This window comes from Kryptolebias marmoratus, linkage group LG4 (genome assembly GCF_001649575.2).
Source record: "Kryptolebias marmoratus isolate JLee-2015 linkage group LG4, ASM164957v2, whole genome shotgun sequence".
NCBI classification, from domain to species: Eukaryota; Metazoa; Chordata; class Actinopteri; order Cyprinodontiformes; family Rivulidae; genus Kryptolebias; species Kryptolebias marmoratus.
In genome coordinates this window covers 17,396,393-17,417,707 of record NC_051433.1, presented here as the reverse complement: position 1 = coordinate 17,417,707, position 21,315 = coordinate 17,396,393, and the positions used below count along the sequence as shown (strand labels likewise).

Here is a 21,315-nt window from a genome sequence, read left to right as displayed (position 1 = left end):
AGTTATAAAAGCTAAGACCAGCAAAACAGAAGAACTAAAACTAGCAAAGCAGCTAAAAGAATAAAGCAGGCATGCTCATAAAGATTTCTAAATAGCACAAACCTTTTCAAGGATTTAAAGAGTTCTCAGTGCATTTTTATAAAGTAAAGGTTAAATATTTTAAGTACAAAACCCAAAAGCCACAGCTGTAATGTTCTGAATGTTTTGATACCCTAATGGCTGAAATAGCTGAATATAGAATTAAGTCGTTAGTCTGAAACTATAGAAGAAACTATAAACTGTGAATTAACACTTGTGCTTTCCTGCTGTTGAATCAGTATACACACATATAAGGTTATTTGTTGAGCTTTACGTTTTATCAAGAATAATAAATTAAACAATATGACAAATCCAATTTTGCCACTCTTATTTTGCATATAGATTAGGACAGATGAAGTTGGTTCGACTTTTAAGTAAAACTAGATTTCTAAAAATACTCATGCAAATGAATAACTTCTAAAAGAGACCAAAAAACATTTGACAGTACAACAATAATAAAAATACACACAAAATATATTAACATGCATAAGAATGGGGATAAACAATATCAAATAAAAAAGAAAAGTTTTAACCAGTATATGCTGTTAAAACTGGTGTAGGTTAGTGTTCAAAGATTTGTTACATTTTGCATTAGTTCTTGTCTAACATTTCTACAAAAGTATCATAGCGACTTTGTATGTCTTTGTTGTAATTCAGATTTTATACTAATAAGACCTTATGTCTCTGTAATGACTACTTTTCCAATTGACATGACTTATTACCACATCACAGCTATATGCAGAAAAATCCTGATTTTAATCATCTACTTTTATATCACTTTTTTCTTTTTTACTTAAGAGAATTCCAAATAAATTTAATGTACAAAACAGAACTGCTTCAAATTATATTTAAAGTTGTACAGAGTTATATGAAGTGTTTTTAAAGTGAAGGTCTACAAAAAAGTTAACTCGATTATTACAGCTGATGTGTTTCTAAAAGTCGCCACCAGAGGGCGCCAGTGACGTTTCATTGGAGTTTCGTGGATTTTCTGCTCTTCTCTGTGGTTTTTCTGAGATCAATTTAACTCTAATTTGCAATATCATGCAAAGCGCACTTTTTTGTACTTGGGCAGAAATTTAGAAAAAGTTGACCTTCGTGTCTAAAAGTTCTTTTTTTTCGTTCTGTGTTGTTTTGTCTCAGAGGTGAGGCGCAGCTGGTTTTTGTTTTTTCTGTTTTTTGCAGAGGGATGCTGGAGTGATCAGGCTGCAGCTGTGGTTGGACAGAGGTTGCAGGGCAGTAACTATCGGGGCTTTCCTTCGTCTTGTTCTGTAAAAAAAAAAAAAAAAAATCCTCCTTTAAACAGACATCTGAAGCGCACAGGTCTGTGAAAGCCTCCCCTCCTCTTTGTGGCTTTTCTCTTTCTCCGCTCCTGTGCGCCTTGGCGCGCTCCTTCGGAGATGCGTCCCCTCTGTCACATCATCACCATGTGGATTGCTTTGGCCTTTGTTCTGGCAGCTGCCAGTCCCGGTGGGAGCTGGGGGGGCTGTCAGCTGCCCCACGACTGGAGACCGCAGACAGAAGCGTGCCGCGCCGAGCTGGCGGAGATCATCGTGTTTGCCAAGGTGCTGGCGCTGCACAGGGAGTCCTACAGCGTCTACAACTACCTGCCGTGGCAGCACGACACCGACCTGCTCTTCTCCGCGGAGATCGAGCTGCTGTGCGACCAGGCGTGGGGCAGCATGCTGGAGGTCCCCGCCGGCTCCAGGTTCAACGTCAGCGGCCTGGGCTACTTACCGTGCGTCTCCTACAGCGTCACCCAGAACAACAACTACTACTTCTTCCTCAGGTGAACAGCCAGGTGTCTGGGATGGACAGGCAGGGGCGCATCCAGGAGGTTTCCGAACAGGAGGCCAGATGCATGGAGGGGAGGGGGGCACTGATAGTCTTAGGGTGGCACACCAAAACCTAAAGCCATCACAGAAGTTCAGGAGTTTCATTATGATTCTGTCATATTCAGGTTATTTTCAAATCCTCCAAACCCTGAAAGGCGAGATAAAAAGAAATGTCTCATTTTCTAAGTCTGTCCAAAACAAACAACAGTCTGCTACTTTTAGTTACAGAGATCTTCTAAAAATCTGTTTCTCAAGATAAGGAAACCGTTTTTTGTGTTACAGGAATGTCCCGTTCGCAAAGTCTTATCAGTTTTTTTTTCTTGCCTTATTAGCAGATGAAAATAATTTTATTAATTTTTTTAGGGTGTGGGGTGGTACGAACAAAAGCTTTTTAAAAATATGTTCTCAAATGTTGTTTTTTTTTCTCCCAAAAGGTTAAAACAAACAAAAATAATAATTACCCTCCCTTCCTCCCACATGCACACAGACACACACAATGAAGCAAGTGTTTTAAACATACAACAAGCATTTTCTTTGAAGGCTCGGAAAAAATGTTTTTTTCATCTTCTTTCCAAATTGAGAACAAAACCGTTTGAAAAGGCTTTTGTCACCTCCCAGATAGTTTGCCTTTCATCTCCTAATAAGTCATAAAGTCAAGTAAAAAAATACTCAGACTTAGAAAATGGAACATCCCTCCCCTCTAAATGTTTTTTTTTTTTTGTCACCTGCCTTTTAGCGTTTCCTTCCAATAGCAAATTGAAAGTGGTGCTCATCGCCCCCGTCTACCCCCCTCTGGTGGCGCTCCTGTAAATGAGTGCCATTATTCACTCTAAAAATAAAAAATATATAATTGCAACTCAGTCTTACAAAAACAAACCTGCTCATTTACATTTTCTAACTTTTTTACAGGATCAGTTTCTTTCTGAAGCAGTAAATTTACTGCTTAAAAAAATGAACGTCATTCCTTGGCTGTTGTGTTAAAGAATAAATATATTAGGAGAATCAGTAGATTTACCATCAAAAACATGATTTACCTTTTGAGACTCTCTAAATTGACAATTAAGAGTCATCCCATTTAACAGTTTGATCATTTTGAGGTTTATAATTAGTAAATAGAACAAAACAAAGCCTATAATTGTTTTTATTATGATCCATTGGTTTATTTTAACTCTTTTATTGTGTTTAAGTGATTTGATTTTACCTTTTATATGATGTATTTCCACAACAACACCCAAAGATTCATTAAAACGTTAGACCAAATAGACTTAACAAGACCAAATACAACTAGTCAAGATGATTTTTTATTAATTTTTTAGCTAATTTGAGAGTCCCCAACAGAAGTCTTTAACAGATACGTTTCATTGTTCTGGAGGCTCCTTAGCGATACCAACTCCCAGAAGGTCCGCTAATGAATCCAAACTCTCCAGGCGGCATTTATTTCCTCCTGTAAAACATCTTCTCTCTGACCAAAATACTTTCTCCAATCAATCATGGCTACAAACTCCCTGGACAGGATGAATCAGAGCCTAACAGAGAGAGAGAGAGAAAAAAAAATGCATCCAAGGGATCTCCCCCAGGACACATAAATGAGACAGATTGAGCATGCAGCTAAAACCATATGTTTAGCTTATATTTCACTCTATGTTGATTTTTAACTTCTCTCAGCGCAAAGCAAAGCCTTTAGTGCAGCTTGTGCATCAAGTGTTTACATGGACAGCTTTAATCCAGCACTGAAGTTGCTCGTTTGGATTATGTTCTTTAAGCCTTTTTTTTCTACCAGTGTAGAAATCAGACAAATTCCTTTAAATCTCCAGCTCTGTGTCGTTCCTAGTTTCTGTGATTACATCTGACCTTTGGCTTTATCCGCCAAAGCAGAACCTGAGCAGACGTACACAAAGCACATGCAGCCTTTGATGGGGACAGCCGGGCTTTAGAGGTCTTCTGAGAGCTTTGAGATGGAATCCAGATGTTTGCCACAAGACTTCCTGAAGATATGAAACGCGCTCTGTAATTCCCCTTGGCTTGTCATCTGCTGGGCTGAGTCGTCCCTGCGACACTTCAGTTTAAATAAGAGGATCTGCAAACAGTTTTGCAAAATGTTTTTTTCTTTTTTTCCTGTTGGCAGAAAGAAATGTTTTTGTCACAGTAATACTCAATATACAAACACTGTTTACATTCAAGACCTGTCATTCCTTTAAGACACACATATCGCCCGCCACCTTTTATTGCCAGAGCGACAAACTAAAACCATCTTATGCTGAGAAAGGGTACCCGTTTTGGTCAAACTTTCTAAATTAAATACTGCGAGACCTTGTGAGATTTCTTAGCACTTGGAGTGTGTGCTGAGGATGACTCTCAGCTACTGCCACACCAAATTTTAGCTCAATATCTAAAGCAGTTGTGGTCAACCCTGGTCGTGGAGAGCCAGTATCCTGCACGTTTTCCTTGTTTCTCTGCTCCAACACACCTGATATGAATCAGTGTGTCATTAACAGGCTTCTGCAGAACAAGAAGAGGTAATTAAACCACTGAATCAGGTGTGTTGGAGCAGGGAAACAAGTAAAACACGCAGGATAGTGGCCCTCCCGGACCAGGGTCGCCTGATCTAGAGAATTAGCTAAGTTATTGCCATTTTGTGTTTTGTATTTGCTAATGTTGATTAGCTGTGTCAGCTGACTCCAAAAGGTTAATCAGTTGTACATGGTCATCCCATGGTTTCTTTAAAATTTGTTCATGAGATATTTTGCTAAACAGACACACAAACTCACGTCCACAGTCAAAAACGTAACCGCCTGTCTTTGCCTTTTGGCAGCAGGCAATAACTACATTCCTAGGAGTTGATCAAATAGCTGTCATTTCCTTCTATTTCAAGAGAATTCTGGTGAAAATTAAATGCTTCTTATTTCATTCATAGCTGATGTTTGTTTACACTCTCGTCTGTTTTCACTCAAGTAAGAGGGTTGTTTTTTATTTTACTTTATTTCCCGCTTTGGCTCGCTGCTCTATCAACAGTATGTGTTTTCTTTCTGCCACGCAGGATGGATGAGAACTATAACATTATTCCACATGGAGTGAACTTCCAGGACCCCATCTTCCCTGACACTCCGGAGAACCACCGCATGTTCGCGAGCCTCTTCCAGTTTTCCAACTGCACGCCTGGAACTCAGGTCCACAGCTTCACTCCGGAGTGGGAGGCTCAGGAGGACAGCCGGGTACGTAACCGCTCAGAGCCCCTCACGGAGAGCTGATCGGCCTGATTTTATATACCTCTGGAAAATAAAGGCATTGAAGGAGTTTTAAACTGAAGTTATAATATGCTGAGAAGGAGTAGTCGTAGCCATTTTGATCAAACCTCGTAAAGGACCTTGTGCACAATTTCATGCAGTATAGCAAGATCAGCTACCTGCCACATCTAATTTTAGCTCAGTGTCTGTAAAATTTGCTGAGTTAAAGTCATCTTTTGTTGGCAAATTTCAATCAGCTGCGGCAGCCATCTTAAATTGCGGTGACTCCAAAATTAATCGGTTGTAGATGTGCATCGAATCATTTACTTTGTTTCAGCTGTTAGCTTCGCATCGCCTTCACGCACAAAAGGAGAGAGAGAAGAATGCACAGTCCCATAAAGCCTGAAATACTGCAGCCCCAACATAAAGAACACAAAGTTTTACGTCCCATTGTTTTCAAAGGTTGCTGGAAATGTTCTTAATGCGTGAAAAAACAGATGCACATTTCCTGAGAGTTGGCAGGACAAAGGACTTGCTGTGTTTGGAGGAAAATAAAAAAAAAAAGGAGTCAATAAGTGGAATCCCTGAGCAAATGAAAGCCAGCGAAAGTGGATTTTAAAGCAACTCATATTCTCAGAAAGCACCTACGTTTCATTCCATACCACGGAAAACGTTTTAGCACTCATAACGATGCAAAAGGAGGTTTTTGGATGACCTGTATCAGTAAACTTCACAGCCATGTGTTTATTGGTTAAACTTTATTTGTACATAAAACATCACTGGGAGGCACGTGGTCCTCCTTGGAACTGCAGAGACTCACTGCTGCTTCGTTTCGTCTTGTGGGTTTGATTTATCTCAGCTCTTCCGTTTCTGTTCACAGTTACTCGCTGACAATTTACAAAGATTTAAAAAAAACCACACCATGAGGAAGAAGAATGAAAACTTTGATTTGTATTTTTCATGAACAGGAAACTCTCGGGACAGACTTGTGATTATAACTACAAAACTGTGTCTCAAGCTGCGGCATTACATCATCCCTTTTTGCTAAATAAAAGCAGACTTTGTTTTTTTCTTTTGTACGTAGCAACCGAGAACAACTGACCTGAGCTCATATTAGATCGTGTCATACTGACAGTATCTTATATATCGAAAGGCGTGTGTCATATTAGGATTTAACAGACCTGAGCCTTCCCATATTTACAGCCTCAGTTAAAAAGGAATGTCATTTTTACTAGCTAAGATTATTTTTTATGAAGTTTTATGACTTTGATACAGAAATTTTACCTTTGACTGGATAAAAACATTATTTTGAGCTGATTGCAGGCTTCTAAAGATTAGTTTGAATAAAATGGTCTAACAAACCTCTTAAACACACATAAATCTGCTGGTTTGTCCTCTGGGAGGCTTTAAACATGCTTCCTCTGTCATGACAGATATCACTTATAGAGAACGCAGCACGCGCATGTTTTAAATGAGCTCCAGATCAGAAACCAAGTGTTTAAACTTCTTTAGATCACAGGCTTTGCTGTGTTATTTGGATAACACAGCAAAGCTTCTGGAAAAAAGCAAGAATTAAGCTTCTGAAGATGAAGATTTACCAGACAGGGAGGGATTCTGTAATACAAATCCTTTGTGATAAATGTAGGGTTCAGTATTTGTTAAGCTAAAAGTCGACACCTAAAAACTAAAGTAGCTTCAATTTATTAAAGTTGGATTAAAGGGTTAAAGAGAAAGTTCTGATCTTTTGAAGTAGATTTCTGTGAAAATGTGGTGAATAGTTGATATATTACCTGCTGTAGATAGCTCTTTGAATTAACTCAGTTTAGATAAATTGAGTTTTAATCTGACCAGACTGACAAGCTAACAGAAACAGAGCTGAAACCAAAGTGGATTGTTGTCATCTTAATGCAACAACAAACTTAAAAAATTCATAATCTTATTTGTGAATGCCATTCTAAACCTTTACATCACTGACAGTTATTTCATTACATCGTTATTTCTGCAGAAATATAATATTTCTGCAGGAAGTGCCACAGGCTGTGCTATTTTTTGTCTCCAATCAGTCCCAATTTGGTTTCATTGGGTTAGCAAACCCTCCTCCTTTCTAATGCATGGAGATGGCTTCCAGACACCTGCAACAACTCTGTGACTAATTTGAGAGAAAATTTTTCACACTAATATTTGTTCAAAACTCCACCAACCTGACGACAAGGCCCTGCGACTCACACAAAAGAAAAATTGAGAGTTTTGAAACACTTTGGAAACTCTCTCAAGAATAACATTCACAGTTTGTTGCCAAGAGTCGCAGCCCAGAGAGATACAGGGCAAAAGTTAAAAGTTTTACGAGTGCACTAACTTTCCATTCTGTTGTTTACCAAAGACCCAGTTAAATACTTTACTTTTAAGTTCTTTCCAGAGTTTGTTTCTCTCCGTACCGTGAACTACATTGTGATCATTATTTTCTCTCATGCCCTTAATTAATTTACTCTATGAAATTGATTTTCTAAAGAATGTGTTCAAATGCAGTTTGAACAACCCATATGTTTTGCATGAGGCTAATAGCAAGTTAATGATAAAAGCTGTAGTTGAAATTTGGTAACTTCTATTTTATTTGAGCTGCGGCAGGGCCCGTCTCAGTTCGGCGGGTCTGACCGTGTCTGCTCCAGCTCGAACTGAAAGTGTGCCCATGTGAAAATCATTTTGTGGGGGCACAAAACACTAAAGCTGCATTTGACACTTTTTGCTTTTCGTATTTTTCTTTGTTCGGTCTCTGAACATGACCCTTTCCGTTTTAAGGTTTCGTACGTTCACAGCGATTCCTCTGGGACGAAAGCAAGAGCTCATGGAGAAAGACCACAGCTACTATTACCACGAGTAATGTACGGACCAATGATGTGGGCCGGCGGCACATTTTTAACATTTCCTCAAACCTCTCAGCGGTTTTTATCTGATGGCAGAGAATTTACATGGGTTGTCCCGCTGGTCGGCTGAGGAAATCTGCTCTCTGGCATACAGGCACACAGTCAAAGACGAGCATCTGGAGCTAATTTGTTTCTCTTTTTTTCAGCCAGAAGTGGTCCAGGCTGTTGGACTATTTGTCACAGGGTTCACAGGCATGTTGGGTTTTAGCTCATAGGGGTGTCTTACTTAAACAGTATGTTGTGTTATCATCTTCCTCACCTCAGCTTGATCTCAGTCACAACCTTGAGCTGCTCTGGCTGTGTTGGTTTTAGGTTTTTAGTTTTTTTAAACTGGATGTGTAATTGTCTTTGAGTTTTCTTGTGGTTTTGTGTGCTTTACTGTTCCTGTTTTATCATTTTTGTTATTTCTGGTTTCTGTGTTGTTAAAGACCTTTTGAAGTGAGGTTCTGTGTAAAGGTCATGCACCGTTAACGTCTTGCGTGCTGCAGATAGCGCTTTTAATGGCCTCAGTTTGGAGAAATAGTTTGATTCTGACCGGACTGGCGAGCAAACAGTCAGTGGAGAAGCTGTCATCTTGAGAAAAAAATCCCCACTCTTAGAAGTTTCATGGCAGTTCGTGCTGCTTTAAATTAAAAGTCTTGCATTCCTTGAAGGAATGCAAGATTGCCCGCCATCTTTCATGCCAAAATTTTAAACTGAGATCATCTTATGTTGAGGAATGACAAAGTTTTAGCCATTTTAATCAAATCTTTAAAAATAACATGATGCACAATCTCAATAATTAGCTGTGGTCATCTTGATTTTAATTGACTGCAAAAGTTCTGAATGTCATCCAGTAATTACTTTCTTAAAGTTTTAGTAAAATTCATCAGCTGGTTCATGATATGTTTTGCTAACAGAAAAAAAAACAGACACAAAAATGGCAAAAATGTGATCGCCCCCTTTCACCTTTTGGCAGCGGACAATAGAAAACTCAGTTTCACGTTACACAGTTATTTGCAAAAGATTCGATGGTTACCGTCTTTGCAAGAGCAAAAAGCTGCAGCAGCAGCTAGCTGGAGCACTTATGATATTTCAATAGGGATATCATAACATTTCTGAAGGCAGTAATCCACTTTGGTCTAGGCCTCACTCAGACTAGAACTCGTCAATCTGGTCAGAATGAAACTTTTTTACTCCAAACTGAGGTCGTTCAAAGAGTTATCTGTAACAGATAATATATTAATTCTTGATAACCTCAATTCCAAGGATTTAATCTATCCATTCAAGTTCCTCTTGTTTTCTGTTGTTTCTTTCCTTTCCCTGTCTCCATGTTTCATTTCAGTGCTTTTTCACTCAGTTGGTGTGCTTGCTGCTCTGTGCACACCTGGTTTAAATTTTCTCATCACCACACATGCCTTTGGTTACCTCCCTCAGTCTATATTCTGTCCCAGTGTTGGGTCCTCATCATTGTTTCTAAAGCTATTGGTTTGTTCGGTTTATTTTTACAATCCCCTCCTTTGCAGCAGCTTTTTTTATTTGGGGTTGAATAAATTTTCTTTCTCTCCGTTGTTCACATCCTTTGTCGAGCCTTGGTTGCATCTGGATCCCCTTCGCCATCACCGCACACAGCTTCATATGAGAAGCAGAGCGTACGCTCCACAGTAGTGAAGGTCAAAAATACTTCTGTGTTGTTTTTCTTATTATTTTCCCATACCCTTCTTCCTTTTTTTTCTTTTAAGCTGAAAGCACCCAACCAAACTTTTTTTGGCCTCTTTTATACACAAACAATGGAATATCCAGACCTCATTGGGAGCTGTTGACACTGGCTCTCAGCCCACAACGTGTGTCAGCAGTGCTCTCTTGAGACTTAGCCAAAGAAAATCTATTATCAAAACAGCAGATGTGTCAGGTACTACATCACAAATGTAACAGAAGTGTATTTGGTCTTCTGCAAGTGTTTTGTTGGGATTACAGTATACTGACTCTGAGGGGGGGGAGTCACATCTTACCTGAAAAATGTGGGTCGTGTTCATTTTTGTTTTGAAAATCCAGTCATAACTATTTGCTAACTATGGCGTCTGAATTGTTTGTTACAGGGCTTAAACAATTACACATGATTACAGATGCTTAATCCAAATGCAGGATGGCAGAAGTGTATTAACCAAAATTCCCATAAAGAAACAGTTCAACTCATTTCAAATAGGGTTCAGTAGAAATGTTATGAACAGTTAATATCTTACCTGTTGTAGACAGCTCTTTGATCGACCTCAGTTCAGAGAAAAAGACTTTAATTCTGACGAGACTGAGGAGCAAACATCTAACCTAAGTGGAGAAAAAAAAACCAAAGTAGATTGCTCCAGACTCATCGTTTTATGGAACAATATTTTATAAACCTTTACACCTACGATTATTTGCAAGGACAAATTGTGGCAGCAGCAGCCACCTGTAGCACTTCCTGCTCAGCCTGAGGGCACGTCTTGCAGGAATGTTGTTACTAAAATAATGTAATCCAAAACTGACAGCTGAGTAAAGGTTTATAAAATATCGTTCACATGAACTGCTTTGAAAATGTTCAGACTGAAGTTGTCTAAAGACAGCAGTGATCCACTTTGCTCCTGGCTCTGTTCAGACTAGCCGTCAGCTCATCAAACCGGTGAGATTTCTTCATATTGAGGCCATTCAAAGAGCTGTCTACAACGGGTAAAATACTAATTGTTCATAAACTTCATAAACAAAATATGGAACATTTTCTTTAAATGAGCTCTTAATAACTTCAAGGTATAATATGTGACCACAGAAGAATCTCTGGGTGTTACCTTGGAGCAGAACTGAACTAAAGGCTCATAATTCCCTCCCTCTAACTAGATAAAACCTGGTCTATACGAACACAAACGAGTCCTTTCATACAGCCAATATACCTCCTCCCATTGCAAGCATTGGGCGACTGTGGCTCAGTGGTTAGAGCAGTCATCCTCTAATGAGAGAGTTGGAGGTTCAATTCCTGACAGCAGTCACATGTCGAAGTGTCTCTGGGGAAGACACCGAACCCCCCATTGCCTCCGATGGGCCCCATTAGTGAATGAATGGAGTTTAATGCACTGATTAGACTCCATAGAATGATTTATTTAGGTTAGCTTTGTAGAGATGTAGTAGAGTGCTGTGTGGATGGGGAGATAAGGGCAGATTGTGTTGTAAGTACAGTCCATTTAGCATTCATTGTGAGGTTTATGGCAGACCCTGCAGATGTGTTGGATAACAAACCTTTGTCAGCAGATATTTGTTTCCCTTGCAGGCAAAGACTGGAGCTTGTGGTGCTTCTGTGTTTTTGATTTGTAGTATTTGATCCCCCAAAAAAACCTTCTTGTTATAACTGAATTTTCTGTAAAGTCCTGAATAAATGATCTTTTGTTTTTGTTTCTTCTGTCCTCACAGTTACTGTGCTCCACAGTGCAGAAGGCTCTGTTTGAGGAGGAGGAGAGGGTGAAGACTCTCTCCCAGAAAGTGCGCTCTTTGGAGAAGGCCAACGGCCACCTGAGGGAGAAGGTTAAGACCTTGAAACGTCTGTTACGCCAGGCCCAAAGGGAAACGACGAAGGAGCAACAAACCCTCAGCTTTAAACAGCTCCACGAGTCAAAGACGCCTCAAACTCATCCCGATCAGGACACTATCCAGGATGAAAAGAACCAGCCACTTAAACAGGTCCAGTCCAAGAAGATCAAAAGCTAGATTTCCTCTTTTCTTTGTCAATGTAAATCTGAGTATCTTTCCTTTGTTGCATTCAGTGGCAAATATAAGAAGAGGGAGTGAAATATTAAGCAAAGAAACAGCAATAACAGTTAAGACAAAATAAAATAAACACAACAAAAGATACTTTTTGTTATAAATACCTTCAGTGTTAAAACATTATACTTATTTTTTTATATATATAAATTGCTCTTCCTTTTTGTGCTGGACACATGGTGCATCCTACAAATGTTAATGTCTTCCCTCTGATATGTTAAATGATTCTCAAATTTTTGCCTTCAAAGACTTGACATTGGTGCAGCCATCACATTTTTGATTTTTTTTTTTTTTTTAATTTACTGGAGCAAAATTATGAATTTTCATCAACATCTGTGTTAAATTAAACAATTGTCCACATGAGAGCAGTGTTTTTGTGAATACTCAAAAGTTTTATATCGTTCCAGCCGTGAGACCGCACAGAAATGGCGTTTCAGCCGCCCTGAATTGTTTTGTTTTATTTTAAAACTGGTTCCAAAGTAAAAAACTGTTGAAACTCCACCCTTGAGTTTTTCTGTAGTTCGCCAGAATTCAGCCTTTTAAAAAGCAATGATGTCCCAAAGGTAACAAACCAGCTCTGTTGGTGAGGTGTAAACTTGGACTTTATCAAAATGGGCGACTGCAAGTCAAATGTTATGTTTTTATGTCTTTTAAAAATAAGGTTTACATACGTTTTATTTTTTATTTTGCTTACATCTTAAAAACTGCAGCATTTTTGCAGTTCCACATTTATTTTTAAGCTGTTTCCACATCCTTCGAGCAGTTATCAGCTAATATTTATTAAATTGTTCATTTATTTTCTTTTGTTTTTTTTTAAGTGACATAATTTGACAGTTTTGGCTTCACATCACATCATATTATTTGTCTTTATTGAAATAATTATTTTGGAAGTTTAAAGTTCTCACTTGTTTGTATAAAAATGTGTCTTTTCTTGTTTGAATATGAGGTGCTGAGCACCCGTTCACTTCAGCCGATGGAGCTGGTATGAATTGGGATCGTTTTGTTGTTTTCTGTGTCAGAAATGAACTTTGCTTTTATTTTAGATTCTGTAAGTTCTTTTTCTTGTTTTCTGCTTTCCTCAAACTATTAATGTTTTGCTTTGCCAATAACACAATCAGTTTTAGTTTTTCCTTATGTCCTATTTTTAATAAAAGAGATTTCAAAACTAGTTTTTCATCATCCTCACTGATTTTATTTTGCAGTTTGGTTGGTGACATTTCAAAAACAGTTTCTTTTTTTAAAAAGTAACTTACTGATATAAACCATCATCATGTATCAGTATTGTTCAGATTTGACTGCAGCATCCCTTCCAGTGCAGTGAAACGGTTGTAATCCATATAAAATGTAAGATTTATAATCCGAGTTTGAAAGATTTATGTTTTTTCGGATTACACGGCCTGTCTTACAAACTGCTCCAGACTTGTCCAATCAAAGATGGAAAAGAAAGGTTTTATGTAACGATGTGAATCAGATGTGGTTTTCTGACTTTACGTCCTCACATCTCTGCGCTGAAGAGAAGGACATACTTCATTTGTTGAGAGTCCGGAAGGGTAATATTTTAGGACAAATATGTCTAGGAAAGCGTCTGGCCAAACAAAAGTAACCACAGACCGAGCTGAGATGGAGAAAGTTGTCGAGTTAAAGTTTCAGACTTCAGTTCCACAGTTGTTGGCCCTTTGCTGACCTCTGTTTCTGTTGAGTTTAGTTTTGTAATTTCAGAAAAAAAAAATGTTTCAGATGCAAATCATTTTGACAAATGAAATTTTCAGCACACTTTCCAGGAGAGCTCGACCAAATTCCCTCCATATGGTTCTGTTGTGTAAAACAGAAAGGCTGACAGGAAGGATTTGCTCAGAGCGGGATGAAACAAAACAGAAAGGAGATGAAAACGCATTTCGGCTTGTGAACTATCTTTAAAGGATCTCTAACAAAGCAGAGGGTAATTAGGGAGAAAGTCTTTTTTTTCTTTTTTAGGCTTGATTCAGATTTAGGGTAAAAAAAAAAATCAGAAAACAGCTCGTCCTTTTTTTTTTTTTTTGTTCGTCCTACCCCATGAAACGTTTGCATCAGACAGCCTCGCCTACAGCCGACAGTCCGGATCCCAGTGGGCCCGGGCCAAAGATGATATACACACACTGCTTTCTCAACATAAACCGCTGTGCACGGCCAAGCTGCAAAACAGATGTCAAACAATGTGGCTCCATGGAGGTGGTCTCAAAGAGGAGGCTTTTTGAGCTGCATTTCTCTTGCCGTGATTTGTTTCTTTGGTCTCATTTTTTTGTGCTTCTCTGACTGCACCGGTTTCAGCTCTTTCTATAAATAATCCCAGGGCATCTGATCGGTAAAATGTTATTCATTATCTGACCTCGCAACTGGCTTTGAGGAGCACCCCTTTAACGCTGAACACGTGTGTAATATGGCTCACTGTTGTTACTTTCTGTGGCTGGTTGGTTCCTAGCATCATATTCCTGCAGTTCATTTAAACTTTGCACCTAAATTATAGGCACTGATGTAGCTTTAAAAATAAATGGAAACCTTCCAAAAGTCAAAAATAAAAACACTTTCTTTGAGCTAAAGGAATGTAGAACACAAATTTGCATTATAGGGCATTAAAAAGATACAAAACATATGTGACATACATGCAGTGTATTAACTTATTGAAGTTCAGTAAATTCAGTTTTAATTCTAAAACCCAATCATTTTTAATTTTTGTGTTCTCCACTCAGCTGTTACTCAACTTAATCATATTTTAATCTGAGTAAAAATCTCTTTCCATTCTTTTGTTATGAAAAGTGTTTTATACTGTGTTTTATTTATCATAATTTGTTGCCAATAAATGTATCTGCTAACTTGATTGTAGCTTCTAATAATAAACAACTGCTGGGGGTCACAAAGTTGCAGCTGTGACACTCTGACATAATGCTGAATGAATAGATATAGCTACACGGATGTGCATTTATTCTACATATTGACAAAAGTGGAAAATATGAGAGTCTGTCACAATCATTCAAATGTGTGGCAAAACAAATTTGGATAAAAACCTGATTATGATATAAAAACAAACTAACAAAACTATAAAGTGTTAAACAAAGCTTTTTTCTCATATGGATGGTTAATGTGTCCCTTAATTAAAAATCTGTCAGCAAAATTTGTGAAACTTCCACTCTACCATGTTAGTTTAACCTATCAAAACAGCCGAAGTGACTGAAAATAGGTCAACAATGGTGACGTCCATTGGAGAGCTGCTTGGGATCAGGAAGTGTGACAGTTTGGATGTATTGATACGTATTTACACTCAAGTTTGTCGAGTAATGTCTAAAGATAAAGAGATCAGTTAAACTGAAACAGTAAACTTATCCATCCAGAGGAAGTTTTGTAAAAAACCTGGTGTGTTTGAACACCGAGCTGTTTTTATGGCTCTACTGTTTTTATGGCGCTTGATCCTCAATATTTATTCTTGCCAGCTGTCTTACTTGTTCTTTCTCTTTTTATTCACAGTTAGCAGTAAATTCACACTCATATTTCCACCTAAACGTCTCTTCTGAGATTATACGCTTGTCTGATTCGGCCATATTTGTTTATAGCCAGCCTGATGTTTAATCACGTAACTCAAGCTGTCACTAATACAGTGAATGTATGTGGGGTACGTTTTGCATTTTTATGACTGCACTATAATGCAACTTTGTTTGTTTTCTATTTTTCTTGTTTTTCACAAGTTTCAGTCGAGTTATTTGTTCACATTCACTGCATACCTGTATTTTGGAGTTGTATATCAATCCATTTAGAAAACTGCTGAAGTAAACACTTTCAAACGGCACATACTGTAGTTAAGGATACCCTTTTTATGTCTGATTTCATACTTTGTAAAGAGTACCTTTAAAATATCCTCCATCCATCCATTCATTATCTGCCGCTTGTTCCGGAGTCGGGTCATGGGGGGCAGCAGCTTGAGCAGGGAAGCTCAAGCTTTGTTTAAAATATCAGACTTTACAATTACAAGGAACCAAAACCGATTCAAGAATCAGCCTTCCTTGATGGATTGCATACTGCCTGCTGCCTCACATGCCAAACTTTTACACAAAGACCTTTCTCACTCTGTTACCGCTGAGTGTGTACCACACATAGTTCGAGCTCAGTATCTGCAAAACTGACTGAGTTACAGCAGTTTGGGGGCTGCCTAAGGTTGATTAGCTGTGGTGGCCATTTTGAATCAGGATGACCCCAGAGGTTAATGAGTTGTAGATGTGCACCCAATGATTACTTTCTGAGAGTTTCATTAAAATCCGTGCAGTGGTTCATGAGTTATTTCGCTAACAGACAAACAAACCCACCTTTTGTGGCAGCAGGCGTAACGCAGCAAAACTTTCTCTAAATTGTTCACAGATAAAGAATTTGAACCTTGTCTAGGTTTTATTAGGTGCATTTACTAATTTACATACAGAGCTTGTTCTTATTTTGTATATTCCAATACAGTGGCACATTGATGGGTACATCTGAAGATGGGCAGCACTGTCTTGCTCACATTGGGGGCCGATTTGTCAAACTTTGGTTTTGCGGACAGTTACGCCTCAGTCTGCCTCCCCCAATTTATTTTATAAATGACAACCAAATGAGTTTCAACAACAACAAACATGCATCTCTCGTCTAAGTTCATCTCGGCGTTTGTGTCCCATAGTTAGCCTGTCACTCACTTCCATAGATTCATCATTTATTTAAAGAGTCAGTCAAGCCTCTGTCTCCCTGTGTTTTCTCATTTTCACTTCATGCTTTCTGATCTGGCAGCCCAGAACGCTGGTTTGATGTGGATGGAAATGTGCTTGACTGTTCTCCAGCTGCACTCCGGTGATTTTTTCACTGTTCCACTTCTGTTCAAGTCTACAAGATTTCAGCCTCAACTCCGCTGTAAACTCAGTCTGAATGTTCCATAACGGCGGAAACGGTGGAAATTCAGTTCGAGTGTCTTGGCGAGCCACGAAAGGAGCAAGCTCGATTCCAGACCATAGATTTTTTTACAGCCTGTGATCCAAACAAAATTTTGCGGCCCATTTATGGCACTTGGAAAGGTTCACACTTCAGATTTCAGGTTCTACGATATATATATAATTTTTACTCTGCGAAGTAATTTATCTTCAAACAAAAGGCTAACTTTGTTTCAGACTGGAAACTGCTTCAGGTGTCTGAAACAAATGCAGCATTTTTCTCTTTTTCCAACCTTTTTTCTTTCTCCGAGTGACTGAAAGTTGATTGTTTCATGCCCCAACAAATGATTTCATTTTTACCTCCTTTCTTGCCATTCTTGACTTGTAATTGTTCTTTTATTTGCTTGGAAAAACAAATAAAAGAAAAAGGCCCACATAGCAAGCAGGGGCTGTTTAACCTCACATGTTTGGTGTTAGTGCCGACAATCTGTTTCTAAATCTAAGGGTTACATTTTGGGGTTGCGTTGGTTTATGTCACCACATTTTCCAGCTAGTATGTTTACTTCTTCTGTGCATACCGGTTTTAAGGATGTGAAGTTTTAAGAGAGGGGGGGAGTGTTGTTGGGTTAACTGTGGTTCTACAGAAACCAAGCGTTCGATTTGATCATTTTTACTCTTTCTGTTCATGTCAGTTCTTAGTGTTCAGAGGCAGAATGTGGATTATTGTTTATGCAGAGCTCAGGATTTCAGTCCTGAGCTGCAGGATCATGTCTGAGCTGGAACTGGATGGTGATAATGTGGGGAGGTGCAGCTACTTTGGAGTCCAAAGTAGACTAAGGATCAAAAAGGAAAAAGGAAAAAAAAAAAAGTGAGGATGTGCATGAGACAGAGACTGAGCTGAATGAATCCAACAGTGTGATGATAGGAGATTAATTTGGAGTTGTCTGGGTGGTTTTTACAACGGAGAGAACAACTGAAGAAACATTTAGCAAATGCTCTTCATTGGATTTTAATGCAGTTTGCGATATTGTTTGTCTGTATTGTCAGACTGTGAGTTCACTAAACTTTCCCTACTTCACGGATCCACAGATTTCATGAACTGCTGAGCTGCAAATGTATGAAAAGTCTTCTAGAAATACAGTCATGCAAAAGTTAAATTTGCATTTGAACGTAAAGTTAAGGTGTAAAGTGTTGTCTTGTTTTGTTTTAACAAGGCATCTGGTTTGAATGAAATGGCCCAGCAATCTTTGAAAGAATATATATAACTTTTTCAATATTGTGAGATCTTCCAAAATCTGTGAAAATAAGTTATAATAACTTTTTTGTGTTTGTTAATGTTGATTAGCTGTGGTGGCCATCTTTAATTGGGGTTCCTCCTTGAGTTAATTGGTTGTATTTGTACGTCCAGCTTACACACAAACACAGTCAAAAACCTGATCGCCACACTCCTTTGAGAGCAGGCCATCAGCAGCTCCGGCCCTCGACTCAGTTGTAAACTCGCATTGTTTATTTTTATAATAAAATTTTAAAGTCAAGAGCTATGTGGAAATAGTAAAAGAAATAAAGCTTTATTAGATTTTTTTTTTTACGTAATATTTTTAACAATGTGACAAACTAAAAAACTGGGATCCAGGACAGAATTTTAATTTACCTTTCCCAACAGTGGTAATGAAATTATGTGAAAATGTGCATCATTATCAAATATTAAAGTAATTGTTGGACCGGTGTTTTGTTTTTGTGGCTAAAAACAAAAAATATTATTCTGCTTGGAACATGAATGGAGAAATCTTTGCTGCATTTCTATCCCTAATCTGCTACTAATTTCAGCATACACACTATAATGAAAAGATTGTCTGACCTGAGTAACAGAGCACGTTAGAGAAAATTGTATTCCTGTTTTTTTTTGGTTTTTGTTTTTTTTTTAATAAACGGCACTCTTTGCAGCTTGGTACAGACCTCTCCTGTAAAACAAGTCTGAACATATTATGAAAGCATAAATTACTCCCTAATAAAAGGCTCCCAAAATCAGAGCTGACACAGCATCCATGTGTTTTGCACAGAGATGGTGTGTGATTTATTGATGTTAAACAAAGGAAAATGATGATTGGAATTGTTCTTTTTCTTGAGGTGGTTTCGGTAAAATGTGGAATGAACGTGAAAAAAAAAGTAGAACTGCTCCTTTTTCTGCAGGCACTTTGGTTTAAATATAGAGTTTGGATGCCAAGACACAAAGAAGCATTAATTTAAGACTTTGGCATGAAGTGAAATGGAATTTGGACACATTTGACTTTTTTTTTTTTTCTCTGTCAGCACGTCCAGGAAAGTGATGTTTCATCTGTTTCTTGTTTTGATGCATTTAGCCTCTGAATCAGTCACCACACATACGCCGAATGTAACGTGAGTGATTTTGTGCAAAGGTTTTATTAAAATTCTTACACATTGTGTATTTTTCCATCAACCAACCTCCTCTAATTTTCCTTTCCTTTTCGGTTTTCATCTGCCATTATTTCAGGATCTGGGCCAGGATCAGATGTTTTACACCAATGTCAAGGATCTGGCAATGCTTGACCCTAATTGCAGGGAGAATTTTCCCCAAAAGTGGAAAATTAGTGGTCGGACACTCTCCATCTCTCATTTTTCGTCCTCTCCATCCTGTTTGGGATTACCAGTTTTGGTTTGCATGGTCATTTAGGACTTGGAGAGTCTGGAACTTTTCACAAACTAATACATTTTCCCTTCAAGACCCTCAGCGATTGGAGCTACGGAATTCAAGCCAATTTTTTTTTCTGTAACCATATCCCATACATTGTTTAGGAATGAAGTTTCAAGTTTACAAGCTGTGTTTTTGGAGAAGAAATCCTTTCAAATCACCGTTCCCCCGCTGAGATCTGCGAAGGTGACTCATTCAGGGTGAAGTGTTTGCAAACAACACATCACTCATTTCCACAGTATGCATGGGGGGAGGTGTTCAACATATAGTTTAGTCCCCTGCCCTCCGCCTTGTTCCAGCCCCTTTTTGTTCAAATTAAAACAGCCTGTTTCTTAGTCCTGCAGCACTGCAGGACACAACAGGAATGGAACAGGAAAATGTTTGGACATATAGAACTTTGCTCTGTTCTTTCCTCTTATGGGCCAAAATAAACATTCAGCTAAAATACCCGGGGTTATTTTACCCTGTATTCAAAACAAATGTTCAAGTGAGATCTAAGGAAGAGATGTCAGAGATTAGCTTAGAATGAAAATGTATATTTTTGTGTGATTAATACTGTATTTCATATTAAAGCAATCCGTCCATCCCTTGGTCTCTTTAACCGGCCTGTCCAATAAACTCGATCCAAGTGAGAGAAAAGAAAAGATACACGAGAATAAAGAGCATCAGATCAAATTAGAGATTATAGTGCGTGATTAGGTTTATTAATCTGCCAAGGCTCAGACATAAAATCAAAGAATTTAAATATTACACTCAGCTGTATCACCTGTAGGTGATGGACAGCAATTAACCTTAACCAGTGTGCTCACAAATATGGTGTCACTAATCTTAAATGTTTGTTTTTGTCAAACAGGCAACAGGTGACATTTGGAAGAGTTGAGAAAGCAGACAGGAGGTCCAACTGGAACATTTAACAAGTTCAAACCTCAGAAATTTGGACAAGCTTGTTCTGATTTTCTTCTGCACTTGAAAAGTGAGATATTCTTAAACAAATAGCACAACAAACTGTTCAGAAAGAGACAGTGATCCTGCTGAGAGTATAAAAGGCAAAAAGATGAAGAAACAGGCACCATATTATTATTATATTGTTGGGCCTCACACTGAGCTCTGCTTTTGAGGGTTGAATTGGCAAAAGTGTGACTCATGCATACTCTCACATAAATATAAACTTTAAAATGCTAGATCAGTCTCAGTACAGTCGAATTTAGAATTTAATGCTCAGACTGTGTTTGTGCTCATTAAAATGCTGTTTATAAAACATAAAAATCCTTAAAGCCGACAGTTTTTTTTATCCCTGCGTAATTAACTGCAACAAACTATCATCAAGTTCTTTTCACTCAGATATCGATAAAAAAAAAGAGAAGTCAAATATCTTCAAAAAATAGAAAAATTCTTTTAAAATGTATATTTGATGTATTTTGTTATACTTTTTCTACAACATTTGTTTTATGTATTGTTGGCAGTTCAGTAAAGTGATAAAAACTTATGTAGGTACTTGAATAAATGCAGAATCCTACCTTGACAGTGCGTGTCATTGGAAAACCTGCAGGACTGAGCAAAGCCAATGCCCAGGCTCTCTATATCACTTTGAAACCCCTCTAAATCATTTACAAAGTGTATTTTATGCTTTAGTTAGAAAATTTGTTGAGAAATTTTGACACTCTCGATGTCTACTGGGCCTATTTTTTCCCCATTGTTTTAAAGCATTAGCAATTTGTTCTTTTAATTATCAACATTTTAACAATAGCTGTAAAGCAACTCTGGAAAATTTATCCAACATTTGCCTAATTTATGGTCTTAGATTATTTGGTGTAACAATAAGGGGGTTTTGCTCTGCTCTATTTAAAACAATGTTGTTGTTCATCAGAC

At 38.1% G+C, this 21,315-nt stretch overlaps 1 protein-coding gene across 1 annotated transcript; it reads left to right on the top strand.

Annotated features, from left to right (window-relative positions):
• The first annotated feature begins 1,160 nt into the window (after positions 1-1,160).
• Positions 1,161-13,095, top strand: ccdc3b (coiled-coil domain containing 3b). The gene is made up of 3 exons (XM_017434591.3): positions 1,161-1,864; positions 4,948-5,122; positions 11,470-13,095. Exons 1-3 carry the CDS (start codon positions 1,476-1,478, stop codon positions 11,761-11,763), a joined length of 858 nt encoding a protein of 285 aa, XP_017290080.1. The 5' UTR covers positions 1,161-1,475; the 3' UTR covers positions 11,764-13,095.
• Positions 13,096-21,315: the final 8,220 nt, after the last annotated feature.

Coding starts and splice junctions, on each gene's coding strand:
- ccdc3b (XM_017434591.3), top strand. CDS start 1,476: ATGCGTCCCCTCTGTCACATCATCACCATGTGGATTGCTTTGGCCTTT. Junction 1,865..4,947: donor AACTACTACTTCTTCCTCAG/GTGAACAGCCAG, acceptor TCTGCCACGCAG/GATGGATGAGAACTATAACA. Junction 5,123..11,469: donor AGGCTCAGGAGGACAGCCGG/GTACGTAACCGC, acceptor CTGTCCTCACAG/TTACTGTGCTCCACAGTGCA.